Raw genomic sequence first — 15,509 nt, 5'->3', positions numbered from 1 at the left:
CCAACGAGGCTGGATATGGCTGCAGAATAGTTAATGATGTTATCACTATTGTGCATTTTAAGAGGCGGAAAGTTGCTTAGTTTATCCAAGTGTGCACTTACGACTGCCTGTGGCTGGCCAAATTTACGTTCCAAAGTCCTTAGTGCATCCTTGTACATTAAACCACAGTAAGCAAACTCGGCGATTGCAATCTTTGCTTTACCAGTGACGAGTGTCTTAAGGCATGTCAATTTAACGTCATCAGTGAGCGTTTGCGAGTCAATCGCGCTTTTGAATTGACCATACCACTCGTGCCATTGTAATGGATCGCCATTATACTGAGCAAGTTTCCATTCTGGCAAAGGGTCATTTTTCTTGCTGTTTATTGCGTCAGCTAATTCCCTAATCAATGACGCATTGTCCGGTATCGGAGGGGCAGGTGCAGACACCTGCGGACCACTCCAACTCAACGGAGTGGGCCCAACATAAGGGTATGTTGGCTGAAAAACCGGAGTGGCCAGACCAGGTACAATATTACTTGTAGTTGCAATCGGGTTTTCTTGATGTGTGCCGGATGGTGATTGCATATCAATCAAAAGGGGTGAATTCGAATATGTTTGTTGTGGAAAATTAGTAACTGATGGTGCGATGTGTGCCTGTACATTTGGAGCAACATTATTTACGGTGGTAGCGTCTTGGTTGACTAATGACGGTCTGTGCTGTGGAAAACGCCAATGGCTCATATTTGGCACAAAGTTTTGGCCAAGAGGGATATTGGGCATATCTGGGAAACGAGGAGCAACGGAACGTACAACTTTGTGTACTTGACTAGTATTATTTTGAAAGTTGTTGTGAGCGGGTGGCTGATTGACCAAAGGGGCGTGTGGAATGGGAGCAGTGAGGTTAGGTGCAAATACTGGGTTCGGGATGGGAAGGGAGTTATGATGAGCGGGTTCGGAGATGTGCTGTTGTGTGTTTTGACTTGGTGGGGGGCTTGGGTGCAGGGGAACGTTTATTGCGGGGGCTGGATGATTTGTTGTCGGAAAAGGAGGAAGAGTGGCGTTTGGTGCTCGGGGGACAAAATTATATTGTTGTCGTAAGCATATACGCTGGGCCGAATTATTTTCGGGCAGACTTGATGTTTCAGGTCCCCTGGATTGCAAAATTTGAAGTTGTGCGTTGGGAAAAACCTCGGTTGCAATATTCTGATTTCCTTGTGGTGCGGACGTCTGTGGTGGAATGGGCTGTTGAATGGGCGGTGAAGAAGCCCCTGGGGCGTGTACAGAAGGCGGCTGACTATCCGCGGTTCCTTGGTTAATAATGCTTGGGAGCGCCGTGCCTTGCTGGCCTGTTTGATTCATTTGCGCCCTTAGGTGCGCCTGGTACAACGCCTGTGTGTTAGCAGCAGCCAAAAAATTTTCAGGTGGAGTATAATAGGGGTCGAGTTGCTGCAAGGTCTCATTGCTTAAAATGTAATTGCCTCGACAATTTTTTGGAATGGAATGCCTTGAATTTTCAGTGTTCTGATCTTCCACTGTTTTGCCGTTGTTGTGGCTAGGACATTCTGGAGGGTCAATCATAACCTTTGGTTCGCTAGTTTTCTCCTCATTGTGAAAACTTAAAGCAAGTGAGGTGTTGATCCAATCTTGGACAGCCTTTTCACTTCTCATTGAGCTCCTAGCACTTGCAGTTGTTTCAGATTGGCTACCTTTGGAAACGGCGTCCAGCAATTCAAATTCTTGCAGAGTTGCCTCTGCCAACCGTTTCCTGTTGTTTTCCTCCAGTTCATCCAATTCCATTTGCTTTTTCTGTTTAGCAAGGCGAATGGCTGCTTCATTTTGTTTTTCAATTTCTTCACGCTTCATCTTAGCAATTACGTAATCATGTTTACGCTGACTAGATGTTTTTGACGATGTCATAATTGAGGGAAGTCTAGAATGAATGGAAGCCCTCGGTTCCTGAAACTCACTCACTTTATCATCAGCAGAATTGATGTAGTTTCGTGCTGAAGTGAGGATCTTGTCGTTCTTGGTTGTCATTGCCTCTAAGTAAGACTCTAGTGAAGGAACAAGTGCACTTGGATCTTCTGTTTTTCCAGCAAATGCAATCAGGTCCTCATTTTTGTCTACAACGGTCATAAATGCTTCGTTGCACTTTGTTACTAGGCGTTCAACTTTCACTCGCCTACTTTGACTATTTATACAATGAAGGATATCTTCATGTATAGCATGCAATTCAGCCTCACGCTTTGACCTGGCAGCGTACAACTTTTTGATTTTTTGATCAAGACTATTAGACATCATGATGTTATTATTTCCAAAGACCAGCAATCCTACCACTGGACACAGTTATATTTCATATGCACACTCCGAACAAACCTAATACACGCAAAACGAACCCAACTCAAAAGACACCAAACACAGCACACTGTAGACAGTCTGTAAAACAAACCACCCAAAGAGCAAATAAGGTCGTCGAGCACACTGTGCCCGACAAAAACAGAAGTGGAGCGCTGAACGCTATGCGCTCAACGCGGAGGGAGGCAAAGGACACACGGGAAGTCGAGCGAGCAACGCGCGACGAAACGGAGACGTTACGGACGGAAAGTCGAGCGAGCAACGCGCAACGCGACGGAAACGGGACAGACGAGAAGTCGAGCGAGCAATGCGCGACAGAACGGAAACGGGACGTGCGGGAAAACGAACGAAACGGGACGGTGGGGAAGAACGGGCGGGAAATGAGTTCGGAAAGAACTATGTTAGCAGACCACAGCAAAAACTCAAGCAAACAACCTAGCCGTAACTCCAGAACAAACTTAAGTCACACCCTAGGAAGAAGGAGAGAAGCTACTGCAAGACAATCTAATATAGTTCATAATGGGTCTATGACGACAAATTTAACGACAAACTATTTTACGGCAATGCAGTAGTACACTAAAAGGATGAAAAGGTCGAGAAATTTACTAGCCGTAACTCCAGAATAAACTTAAGTCACATCTTAGCAAAACCCCAACCACAACAAACAATCAGCATACTAACGGTATTAAACAAACTACAGCAAAAGTGAATAAACTACGATAGTGTGTTTGTAGACTAAGACTGTTGGAAAAGTCAAGAGACAACCCAGCCGTAACTCGAGAATAAACTTAAGTCACACCCTAGCATGCAACAAGACCAAACCAACTAGCAATCATACAGTTACACACAAACATACAGCAGCAAAATCAATATACTACAACAGGAAGGCTAGTAAATTAGTAATGTTGAAAAGTCGAAGGACAATCCAGCCGTAACTCGAGAATAAACTTAAGTCACACCCTAGAAAGCTATAAGAACTAAACAACAAACCAGCATACTAGCATACTCAACATACTACAGCAAAAACAACAACATACTTCATCACATATGACATACTACACTGAATTCTAGAAAAGCAGCGGAAGAAAACGAAAAGCGAAGTTTTGGGAGAGCGACGTTATTGAAAAACGGAACACGGAGGACTGAAAGTTAAAGGACGAAAAGAACGCGGGCGAAACGGCACAAAAACCAGCGATGAAAAAAAAATATAGGAATTCGGTAAATTTTTTCTGTAGGCCGGAGGTTGTGAAAATTTTCAAAACTTTTTGTGTTTATTGAGTTTCACTCAATTTACGAACCTTCTTGCTGGAGAAAATGATTTTTTTGACAAATTTGTCAAAATTTTATGCTTTTGTCCAATTTTTCTATTTTTGGTCAATTTTTGTTGCAATTTCTTGAATACGGAACGGTAATCCACTAAACTCGACAACTTTATGCTCGGAAATAAGGTTTATCAATACTCGGTAATAATTTTCTAATTTTTTTGATTTGCCTCAAAATTGACCAAAAATTTTCAAAATTGAACGATTTAGCATTATTTTCTCTCAATTTTTTCTATATCAGAGGTTATTTTTTGATATATTAACTGACTATATCATTTTTCTCGAATTTTTCTGTAAATCTACCAAAAATTTTCAAAATCGATGTTTTTTCGTCTTTAAAATTGTTTTTTTTTTGTGGGCCCCCTTACTAATGTTTTCTACAAATATTAGTTTAATTCTACTACACCAATGTCAAAAAAATTACGGGTTGGGTTTCTTGCCGTCTAACATTTTATCAATTTACTACATTTCAATAAAAAATTTGAAGCTTCTGTCTTACAGTTTTTTTTTTTTTTCGATTTCAGTTTGACCTCTGTAGATGCTCTGAGACATCTCAGTAGTCCTCTTTTCATCTCATTCCTTCTCGCGTCTCTGTAGCTGTAGATAAGCTCAAGTGTTGGGATAGTGATGTTCTGGTAGAGGTCCAGTTAGCAGATGGCTATTTCCAGCTTCAAGTCACTCTGATCCAATCCAATTGTCCTCTCGATGTAAGGTGCAATTTGCCTTGTAAATAGACCAATGCTACACGCAACATCATGGTCTACGAGAGGCTTCGGGTACTCGGGTCTGAAGGAGTTGTGCAACCTGCTTCTGCTGTTATATCCAAACACGTCTCCCACTGTATAATTGAGATTAAAATATGAGCAAATTCTATTTGATCGGCCTGACACACTATTTAGGCTATAGGTGGCTCGTTAACGGAGCGGTACCAATATTAACTCTGATAAAACAGAAGTTCGATATTTTCAATTGATTCGTGTAAGCTCCTTTATAGCAACAACGTTTTAACATTAGTAATGTACAAAGCAACAAGTGAAAACTTAGACGGCAAGGTTTTTTCGATGCTCTTTTACTGGTTTTTTGTCTGATGTCATTGACGTCAAAATCAGTTCGTGTTCAATCGGCAATTGTCTAGAAAACCTAAAAATATTAAGCCGAAAACCAGCTTAATCGATACATATCATGGTTCTATTTACTTAGAATTAGGTTAAATGAACTTTTTCGGAACATTCTACGTATATTAGAACGTATTTAATTCTTATTTTAAAGTTTAGAAATACTCGAATCTGATTGGCTAAAATTCGTTGTTTTATTTACTTCGTAACAGCAGATGAAATGTAATCTGATGATTCCCTCCATGATTGGGGTTAAAAACTTCAAGCAAGCCTGGCTTATAGCCAATTAGCTTTTAGTCGATAAATTTTGCGACGAAGAAAACTTTTGTTTGTTTATGAAAAATTTTTTCAGACCAGCTTTTCAAATACAGGTGAATTTACCTTAAATATGCCTCAGATATTTCAACTATCAACTGAAAATTTTCGAAAGCAAGAAGCATACATTAAGCTTTTATCACCAGCTATTAAGAGTTCAACCAAAGTCCAGTTTTTCTATCAAAATCTTCTTGCATATATTCTGGTTGTGGAAATAAGGAGAAAACGTATTATAATTGTATTATCCTGTAAACTAAGGATAGTAGTTTTCGGTTCTGTAGTCTTTGAATTTTCAGACTTTTGTACCATCAATTGTTTTGCTCTGTGATAAACTGACCATAAATTTGAATATGAATATTACGCGTTGGTGTTTTTTTGGCACCTTGTTTTTTTGTCATGTCCTTAAATAATATTATTTATCTACTTTTTGTCTTTTTCTGCAAGTGTTCCATTGCGATTCACTTCTGCATGCATACATCACTTCTGAACGTTTTTGCAGTGCCTGATTTAGGATGTGACAATTTGGATGTAGAGCTGCATAATTCAAATGTTATTGGCCCTTGAGACTCTTGGATTTGCATAGGACAACAAAAGCAATTGTACCTATATTTTAACCATTTTTCAGAAATTTGTAGATGTGGTAATGATGTTCATGCAAGAATAACACCCAATCTCGAAGTGACAAAATTTAACAATAACTGTCCTTAAAACTTTTTTAACAATGTAATATTTTTTAAAATGCATGTTTTAGAATGCTGAATAGATCTGAATCTATAGTTGTTTAAGTTTTTAAATGATTTTGATCAATTGGCGGGCATGGGTTTCTTTTTCTGCATATGTTCAATTTGTGGTGTTTTGAGCTTTCGAATGAGATCAGGCGAACATTAAACTTTCGCATGATAATTGAAAAATAATTTGAAATATATAGAATTGCGCTCTACAATTTTAAACACTGTACGAAACAGCTACATGAATGATTTTTAGCCCTGTTTAATTGCTCTCAAAAGAAATTTGTAGTGATTATATTTGTCCTGTTTGTCTTTTTTTAATGCGATTTTTCGCTTGACCGATTTTTCGTCTGACCCATTTGACTTTTCGTCCTCAAAAACGGGATAAACAGGCAGCGAACAGTGGGCATTAAGTTCTCGTAGAGCCTTCCAGCTCACCAGTCTCCAAGTATAAGATTCACAGAGACTGTTTTGGAGACTTATGACGTGAAGGGAGGTTCCTAAATTTTTTTCTTTTAGTTTCAAAACTGGATGAGTGGTTATTTGAGTCCTGTATGTTTTTTTCCCGTTTTTAGCTTGTTGCCTTCTTAGAGTCAGACTCAAATCGTGCTATTGAGGATTTGTCTAATTCATACTTTTGGGTGTTTTTCACATTCATAAAATTTTTCGGCTGAACTGGTTGCTTTTGGCTCTTTAAAATTATAAAATGTTAGTTCAAATGTTAGCGTAGTTTTCGACACGCCTTATTAAATGAAGCAAATTAGTTCCCTTGCCAGTCTGAAACGTCGTCGAGGTTTCTTAGTTAAAATTGTAAAAATCTGCTGAAGTAATTAACTAACTGAATTTTTAAACAAGGGTAGAATGTAAATTTTTTTCTTTGAAAATGTCATGTTAAAAATGTAAACGGTAAAAAGTAAAATGGAAATGTTAAGAATGTTGAACTTTAGTTCCAGTTTCGAAAATGATGAGCAAACATGGCTTTGTGGCGCCCGAGAGGCGTCCAGTCGAGACTATAGATGAGCTGAGGAAGATCTGGGAGGGGGAAAGGGAGTGGCAGTCGAGGAGACAGTTCCTGGAGAGACACTGGGGCAGAGAAGACATGCCACCATTCGAACTGGATTCACTCTCGTCTGTATGGATGAACAATTTAGTGCTAGGATGCAGGTATATATCAAACTGCGGAGTCTCTTAATCAGATTTTCACCTGTAGTTGATTAAATCTAATGCGAAAATCTTAAGAACATCAGGTTATTTATTGAGATGGTTAGATTATTGAAAGGATCGGGTTATAAAAGCAGTACAGTAGGTCATACTAGACGGATAAACAATAAAGCGTCTTTAATTAATGGCTCTCAACCAAATTCGTTCAGAGCTTTACTAGTCTCTAAGTTTGATCGAAACGGTCGGAGAAGATTTACTTCTTGGCATTAAAGATAGTTATTACATGGCTCTCACGGGTAAGTGCCGCTGGAAAGTGCCTTAATAAAAGCAAACTGTCTATTATAGGAAAAACATCTTGCTCAGAATTTCTCTCGTTTATTTTTGTCCAAATTAATTTCAGTCCCCTCATAAGCCCTCAGAGCTTAAACTCAGTAGATTCCGTGAAATCTAGTAATGGATTGGCCGTACAGTTGCAAGTCTTTGTAGCGGACTACTCAGTGATAAACGTCCACGGCATGTATCCGAATACTGCTACACTGACCAATGTATTGACTTGAGAGCACAATTTTGACATTTTCTGCTCAGCAAGTTGATGAATACTCTAAATCTATGGAATCTATTTCGTAGCTATTTTGACAGTACACGATTAATGGCTGCGATGGCTTAGCGGAGCTATTATCGGCTTTCTCTTGGTTTTTATATTTCGTCAACTTTTTTGTTAACATTGACGTCGCGCTCACTACAAATCAGCTTTCATCAGTCATTCTTGCAATTGTTTGACAGCATTACATAATCCCATTTTCCCATTGATTGGAGTGAGGTTATCGTTAATTTGCGTGAATAATTTTTTACACTCAGGAAAACTCAATTTGACTTTTAAGTAAATCATGAGTGCCAAAATTATTCACGCGAATCAACGAAAACTTCACTCCAATCAATTTGAAAAAGAACAGCACGCATGTAATGCTGTCAAACAATTGCTAGAATGACTGAAGAAAGTTAAAATATAGTGAGCGTGACTTCAATGGTATCAAATAATTGGCGACGAAATATGAAACCAAGAGAAGGCAGATAATAGCTCCTCTAAGCCATCGCAGCCATTAATCAGTGTATTGTCAAAATAACTGCGGTATAGATTCGAGTAGATTTAGAATATTGAGACCTTAGTTATTAATAGCCGCACAGCGATAGCTGGGGCTATTATTGGCCTTCTCTTGTTTTTTTTTATTTCGTCGTCAAGATTTTTGTTACGACCATATGACGTCACAGCTACTTTTTGATCATTCGTTCATGCAATTTCAACTGAATTGCATGTGTGACGTCATTTTTCGTTCTTAGTGCAGCGAGTTTATTTTTGTTCATTCGCGTGATTAAATTTTTGGTCACACTTGACTTACCTCTCTCAAAAATGACTTCCTCACTTTGAAATTGACTTTTATTTACTTTAATTCAAAGAGATAAGGTCAAATGGTGTGTCACTCTAAATGAAGGTTATTTGAGATCAGCTAATAGAGGCCGCAATAGCTTATACAGATTTTTAATCAAAATATAACAGATCAGCCTTCAATGAAAATACGATTTTTAAAAGACTTGGTCTGTCTTATTTAATGTTTTTTTTGAGAGTGCAGATCTACAAATCTATGGCGGCTATTTTCTGGCAATCTGCCAGCTATGTTTTAGAAACTTAACTCCCAAATTTACTTTTCCTCTCTCAAATTGATTTTCCTTCTCTCTCTCTCAAATTGATTTTCGCTTAATTTAGTCGGAGGATTCAAATAGAGATTGCTCTACTTAAAGTTTGTTTGTGGGCATCCAACAGAACCTCAGTCTCAATTAATTACACACCATGCAACAGTGTAAAATGTTTTAAAAATGTTTTAGGCTTAAATTTTTTCATTTGAATTATGAGACTACAGTTTTATGAAACTTTTGTAGCTATTTTCTTGTGATCTGCCAGCTGTGTTTTCATAGAAAATGTAAATATGTAAGATTGTTTATGGCCGACATTTTGTAGCTACTCATGTAGATTATTATTTGATTGCTTTGTTGGTTGGTTTGCGGCAGATAGTCGGGCAATTGATTTTGCTGTGTTTGTCTTTATTCCAAATCTTTTTTGGTGACTTCTTTTAAATTTTAACGTCTGCGATAGCTGGGGCTATTATTGGCCTTCTCTTGGCTTTTTATTTTGTCAAGATTTTTGTTGCAACCGTATGACGTCACAATCACTTCAAATCATTCATGCAATATCAACTGAATTGCGTGGATGAGTTTTTTTGTTCATTCGCGTGATTAAGTTTTTGGTCACGCGTGACTTACCTCGCTCTCAAAAATGACTTCCTCACTTTGAAATTGACTGTTTTGCTTTATTGCAAAGAGATAAGGTCAAGTGTTTTAGTGTCACTTTAATTGAAAGGTATTCGAGAGCAGCTATTAGAAGCAGCAATAATATAAACAAAATCATTATTAAAATATAACATCTCATTATTTAATAGAAACTTCTTTTGGTCTGTTTCTTTACTATCTTTTGCAGATCTACGAAGCTATTGCGGCTGTTTTTTGGCAATCTGCGAGCTATGTTTTCGTTATTTTTGCTCCTATAGTTGGTGCTTTTGCAGTCACAACTATTTTTTTCTGGGCGAGGCAATGGTTAAATGTTATTTGTATCTGTAATCTAAATCTTCGAAGCTTTTATTCAAAATTTTTGCCTGTTTTTGAATTCTCAGGTGACAATTATATCGTTGACATTCCGAGTTTTACGTGATCTAAAATACTGTTTCATTCACAGTTTTGAACAGCTGAACACAATATACGGCGGTTTACAAATAAACGTCAACCGAAAATTACCCCAAAATTGGTTTCATTTTTTCACTTGAAATATTGAGGTCTTTGATAACTTCTGATGGCGTGATTTGAAACCCCTTGGTGAATTTATTGCAACTGAAAGTCATATCCACCGCCTGACTGCAGTAGGCTATAATATAATTGAGTCCCCACAGTGGTTCGAGAGCATTTTGTCCGACGTTAGTCGTATGTTTTATATTTTGTCCTTGTACTGGGAAAGAGTAAAAGCAGCCTTGAGATATTCAAAATTATTTTTATTGTCTATCAGGTATCATTAAGTGACCTCTATGTTTAAGGTATCCAAAAGCTACAATTGAAAGAGTAAAAGAACTTGCTGACGGACTCAAAGTTGAGAACCTAGTCGAGTTACGAGGAGTACCGAAAAAATTTGTCAAAGGTGCCAAAGCGGAAGACGCCGACAGTGATGAAGATGGCAATCAATCCACCTCTTCTTCATTTCCGCCGAAAACTCCAGAACCTCCCAAGTCTATTGTAGGCATGAATCCTTTCAAAAAGAGGAAACTTGAGTCAGCTTCAAACTGCAATGCAACTCCAACGCCGGAAGATGGGAAAGGTCACGAAGAAGGTAGTCTCTACTCAAAAGCTTTCACCGAGAATTGACCGGAGTCTGACCATTTGGGGGAAGCACTCAATGCCCGCCTTCGAGAGGCTTACCTCGCTCTCAAAAATGACTTCCTCACTTTGAAATTGACTGTTTTGCTTTATTGCAAAGAGATAAGGTCAAGTGATTTAGTGTCACTTTAATTGAAAGGTATTCGAGAGCAGCTATTAGAAGCAGCAATAATATAAACAAAATCATTATTAAAATATAACATCTCATTATTTAATAGAAACTTCTTTTGGTCTGTTTCTTTACTATCTTTTGCAGATCTACGAAGCTATTGCGGCTGTTTTTTGGCAATCTGCGAGCTATGTTTTCGTTATTTTTGCTCCTATAGTTGGTGCTTTTGCAGTAACAACTATTTTTTTCTGGGCGAAGCAATGGTTAAATGTTATTTGTATCTGTAATCTAAATCTTCGAAGCTTTTATTCAAAATTTTTGCCTGTTTTTGAATTCTCAGGTGACAATTATATCGTTGACATTCCGAGTTTTACGTGATCTAAAATACTGTTTCATTCACAGTTTTGAACAGCTGAACACAATATACGGCGGTTTACAAATAAACGTCAACCGAAAATTACCCCAAAATTGGTTTCATTTTTTCACTTGAAATGTTGAGGTCTTTGATAACTTCTGATGGCGTGATTTGAAACCCCTTGGTGAATTTATTGCAACTGAAAGTCATATCCACCGCCTGACTGCAGTAGGCTATAATATAATTGAGTCCCCACCAGTGGTTCGAGAGCATTTTGTCCGACGTTAGTCGTATGTTTTATATTTTGTCCTTGTACTGGGAAAGAGTAAAAGCAGCCTTGAGACATTAAAAATTATTTTTATTGTCTATCAGGTATCATTAAGTGACCTCTATGTTTAAGGTATCCAAAAGCTACAATTGAAAGAGTAAAAGAACTTGCTGACGGACTCAAAGTTGAGAACCTAGTCGAGTTACGAGGAGTACCGAAAAAATTTGTCAAAGGTGCCAAAGCTGAAGACGCCGACAGTGATGAAGATGGCAATCAATCCACCTCTTCTTCATTTCCGCCGAAAACTCCAGAACCTCCCAAGTCTATTGTAGGCATGAATCCTTTCAAAAAGAGGAAACTTGAGTCAGCTTCAAACTGCAATGCAACTCCAACGCCGGAAGATGGGAAAGGTCACGAAGAAGGTAGTCTCTACTCAAAAGCTTTCACCGAGAATTGACCGGAGTCTGACCATTTGGGGGAAGCACTCAATGCCCGCCTTCGAGAGGCTTACCTCGCTCTCAAAAATGACTTCCTCACTTTGAAATTGACTGTTTTGCTTTATTGCAAAGAGATAAGGTCAAGTGATTTAGTGTCACTTTAATTGAAAGGTATTCGAGAGCAGCTATTAGAAGCAGCAATAATATAAACAAAATCATTATTAAAATATAACATCTCATTATTTAATAGAAACTTCTTTTGGTCTGTTTCTTTACTATCTTTTGCAGATCTACGAAGCTATTGCGGCTGTTTTTTGGCAATCTGCGAGCTATGTTTTCGTTATTTTTGCTCCTATAGTTGGTGCTTTTGCAGTAACAACTATTTTTTTCTGGGCGAAGCAATGGTTAAATGTTATTTGTATCTGTAATCTAAATCTTCGAAGCTTTTATTCAAAATTTTTGCCTGTTTTTGAATTCTCAGGTGACAATTATATCGTTGACATTCCGAGTTTTACGTGATCTAAAATACTGTTTCATTCACAGTTTTGAACAGCTGAACACAATATACGGCGGTTTACAAATAAACGTCAACCGAAAATTACCCCAAAATTGGTTTCATTTTTTCACTTGAAATGTTGAGGTCTTTGATAACTTCTGATGGCGTGATTTGAAACCCCTTGGTGAATTTATTGCAACTGAAAGTCATATCCACCGCCTGACTGCAGTAGGCTATAATATAATTGAGTCCCCACCAGTGGTTCGAGAGCATTTTGTCCGACGTTAGTCGTATGTTTTATATTTTGTCCTTGTACTGGGAAAGAGTAAAAGCAGCCTTGAGACATTAAAAATTATTTTTATTGTCTATCAGGTATCATTAAGTGACCTCTATGTTTAAGGTATCCAAAAGCTACAATTGAAAGAGTAAAAGAACTTGCTGACGGACTCAAAGTTGAGAACCTAGTCGAGTTACGAGGAGTACCGAAAAAATTTGTCAAAGGTGCCAAAGCTGAAGACGCCGACAGTGATGAAGATGGCAATCAATCCACCTCTTCTTCATTTCCGCCGAAAACTCCAGAACCTCCCAAGTCTATTGTAGGCATGAATCCTTTCAAAAAGAGGAAACTTGAGTCAGCTTCAAACTGCAATGCAACTCCAACGCCGGAAGATGGGAAAGGTCACGAAGAAGGTAGTCTCTACTCAAAAGCTTTCACCGAGAATTGACCGGAGTCTGACCATTTGGGGGAAGCACTCAATGCCCGCCTTCGAGAGGCTTGAAGATGTACAAGAGTGAATAGGCTGTGAGAAGTTGTTCTGAGGAACCTTTGGAGTGGATACGGAAGTGATTGTCTCAAATTTGGACGTGTATAATTTCATCTACGAATGGTGCTGTCTTTTAAGTTGAAACTCTGATTTCTTGCATATGATGTTCGGAGTTTATTCTAAATAGTCGTTAAAATATAGTTGAAAATGTCTTTGTACTACATTTTTCTTTAGCGTTTGAAGTCTGATATTTTCCCAAGTTCTTTCGTAGTTGACATGACTGAATATTAATTAATTTTCAAATATTCGTGATTTTGCAGTCGTTTATCTACTGGAAATGTGAACAAAAACTAACGACAAAATGCCATTAATACTGCTGCCTATTAGGTCAAAATTATCTATCAATATTATTAGATAGTTGACATGGAAAAAACCGCGCACAATCTAAATTCGAGCACATTAGACTACTGCTTTTGATACTAGTTAGTAACTTTTTCTATTCAATCCACTAATAAATATCCTGCCCCTCAGAAAGTAGGAGTCTTGTTTTGCACATGGTGGTGACCTTGACCTAAGCAATCATAATACGTATCAGATTTCAGGGTCAACAAGAGTAATAAAACGCTGAAAAAAGCGTGCTGAACAAGGATGTAAATGTTGAATAATAACGTTAACACCTTTTTCAGATTGATTCAAAATGGTGCAACGACTCTGTTACCGACGACAGAACACTTACAACACTAAGTCCAACAAGAGGCGACTGGTGAAGACTCCCGGTAACAAACTCGTCTACCTACACCGAAACAAAATGGGCCGAGTGCCCAGGTGTGCAGCGACCAAGCAGAAGCTGCACGGAATCAAGCCAGCCAGACCCGGAGAGAAGTCGAGAATTGCCAAAAAGCACCGAACCATTTCCCGGCCTTATGGAGGTGTCTTGTGTTGTAGAGCTGTACAGAACAAAATCCTGCGAGCTTATCTACAAGAGGAAATGAAGAATGTTAAGAAATATCTGCAGGCGAAGAAGAAGAAGTGAACGAACAATTTCACTTCTCATTAACTCTGAAACAAGTCAACTTTGTTTATCAGTTTTGTGAAGTTGTTGAAAAACTTATGCAAATTTGACTCTTCAGTGTTAAGTGTTTTTCGCAGTTGTGGAGATGAGTATGATGTACGCGGAAAAGGAAGTTGAGAATCTACAAATTGAGTGAAGCCTAGAAGCCAATTGACGTTATTAATTGCTCTCGAACGAAGTTTGAAGCAATTATTGTAAAAGTGTGTCTTATGCAAAATTTTTGCTTGACCGTTTCCTGTTACAACATTCTTTCGATTTCACTTCTCGAGTGACTGTTTCACGTTTTTAATTGCTCTTGAACAAAGTTCATAGCAATTATTGTAAACGTGTTGGTCTTTTTTTGCAAATTTTTTGCTTGACCTTTTTGCGCTTTTCTTCTAGAACATTCTCGATTGACTTTTTCACGCTTTCGTTATTCATTTTTGAGTGATCTCTAGTGCTCACTCCGAAGTAAAGCTTGTTGCTAATATAAAGTCGGTTACAGCCTGTTGTTCGAGACTAATTCTCGAAAGCCTGTTTAATAGAGCGGAATTAGGATCAATAATGATCGGAAACTTACACTCAAAATTATGCCAAAATTTAACTATGCCAAAATACCCTATAACGTAGAACCCATTTGATTCCCTTCGATCTGTTCGTTGAATGATCCAATCAAAATTAGTAGCTAGTATTAAAAGTATGATTTCTATCAAACTTAGATCTCATTATTTATTACACTTAGATCTCACTTTTTATCACAATTCTTCATACTTAGATCTCAGAGATAATTTTGATCTCATCTTCGGCTCTGGTAGTTTTATATCCAGTCCCACTGGTCGCTGCCGCGGCTCCACGGCCCGCGAAGCATGCCCGAATAAATTATTCTTTTAAATTTTGCTAATTATGCCTAAACAGATCATGAATTTTTAGGGTATTTTGTGCTGACACTTTTGGAAACCTTTAACTCAAAACAAAGCAAATCGTGCGACTATGGCTGGTTGTTTTATTTTTCTAAATGGCTTCTTGAATTTCGGATGAGTTATTTTGCAAATTGCTAGCCATTATAGCTGTCTTTGATTTTTTTTCAACACTAGCAAATGGGTGTATCGTTTATTAAATTTTAACAATTTGCTAATTATTTGCTTTTTGCGAACAAAAAAACGTATTTGCCTTTTTGTGCGTTTAGTGATTTTGTTGTAGTTGGTTTGATTTTAGACTGGTGTTTTACTGTTTTAATGTGAACGCAATTTTTGTTCAATGTCACTCGTGAGTTATCCTAGCCTCAAATGATTTCTCCCATATTAACTTTTGCTACTATAATAGGAAAGTTTAGATAAAAAGAGTATCCTACTCTAAGTTAAAGTTGTGTGAGCCAATGTTTAAAGTAGAAAAGTCTATATCAGTTGAAGGAGAACCAATTTTGTTTCAATAACTTATGTGGTCTCATTGTCCTTTTAGTATTTCACTGCAGTTGTAAAACCCGACGGAAATAAACCCCCAGTTGACTATTAAAGAGCTGTGCATTTAGTGCGTTTGGCCATGCGTCGCGAGTCATGGCCATGCCTTAGAGGCCCGTGG

At 38.0% G+C, this 15,509-nt stretch overlaps 3 protein-coding genes across 5 annotated transcripts in view; 2 read left to right on the top strand and 1 right to left on the bottom strand.

Moving 5' to 3' along the window:
* LOC142334755 (uncharacterized) overlaps positions 1-10,485 on the top strand; it is a 63,388-nt gene extending 52,903 nt beyond the window's left edge. Inside the window, exons 2-3 of the mRNA XM_075383029.1 lie at positions 6,765-6,980; positions 10,115-10,485. Of these exons, the coding sequence (XP_075239144.1) occupies positions 6,778-6,980; positions 10,115-10,439 (528 nt within the window). The 5' untranslated portion in view covers positions 6,765-6,777 and the 3' untranslated portion in view covers positions 10,440-10,485. The remainder of the gene's footprint in view (positions 1-6,764; positions 6,981-10,114) is intronic.
* Positions 1-15,509, bottom strand: part of LOC142334762 (uncharacterized) — a 603,346-nt gene that overhangs the window by 551,603 nt on the left and 36,234 nt on the right. The gene's annotated exons all lie outside the window — the stretch shown is intronic.
* On the top strand, positions 13,546-14,016 carry LOC142335496 (large ribosomal subunit protein eL34-like). Its single transcript, XM_075384022.1, has one exon. It carries the CDS (start codon positions 13,578-13,580, stop codon positions 13,911-13,913), a length of 336 nt encoding a protein of 111 aa, XP_075240137.1. The 5' UTR covers positions 13,546-13,577; the 3' UTR covers positions 13,914-14,016.

This window comes from Convolutriloba macropyga, chromosome 2 (assembly GCF_964194025.1).
Source record: "Convolutriloba macropyga chromosome 2, txConMacr16.3, whole genome shotgun sequence".
Taxonomy (NCBI): domain Eukaryota; kingdom Metazoa; phylum Xenacoelomorpha; order Acoela; family Convolutidae; genus Convolutriloba; species Convolutriloba macropyga.
Note: the sequence above shows the minus strand (reverse complement) of the source record. Positions and strands in the feature narration are given on the sequence as shown.

Bases quoted from the DNA above. Each gene is read 5' to 3' on its own strand.
- LOC142335496 (XM_075384022.1), top strand. From the start codon at position 13,578: ATGGTGCAACGACTCTGTTACCGACGACAGAACACTTACAACACTAAG.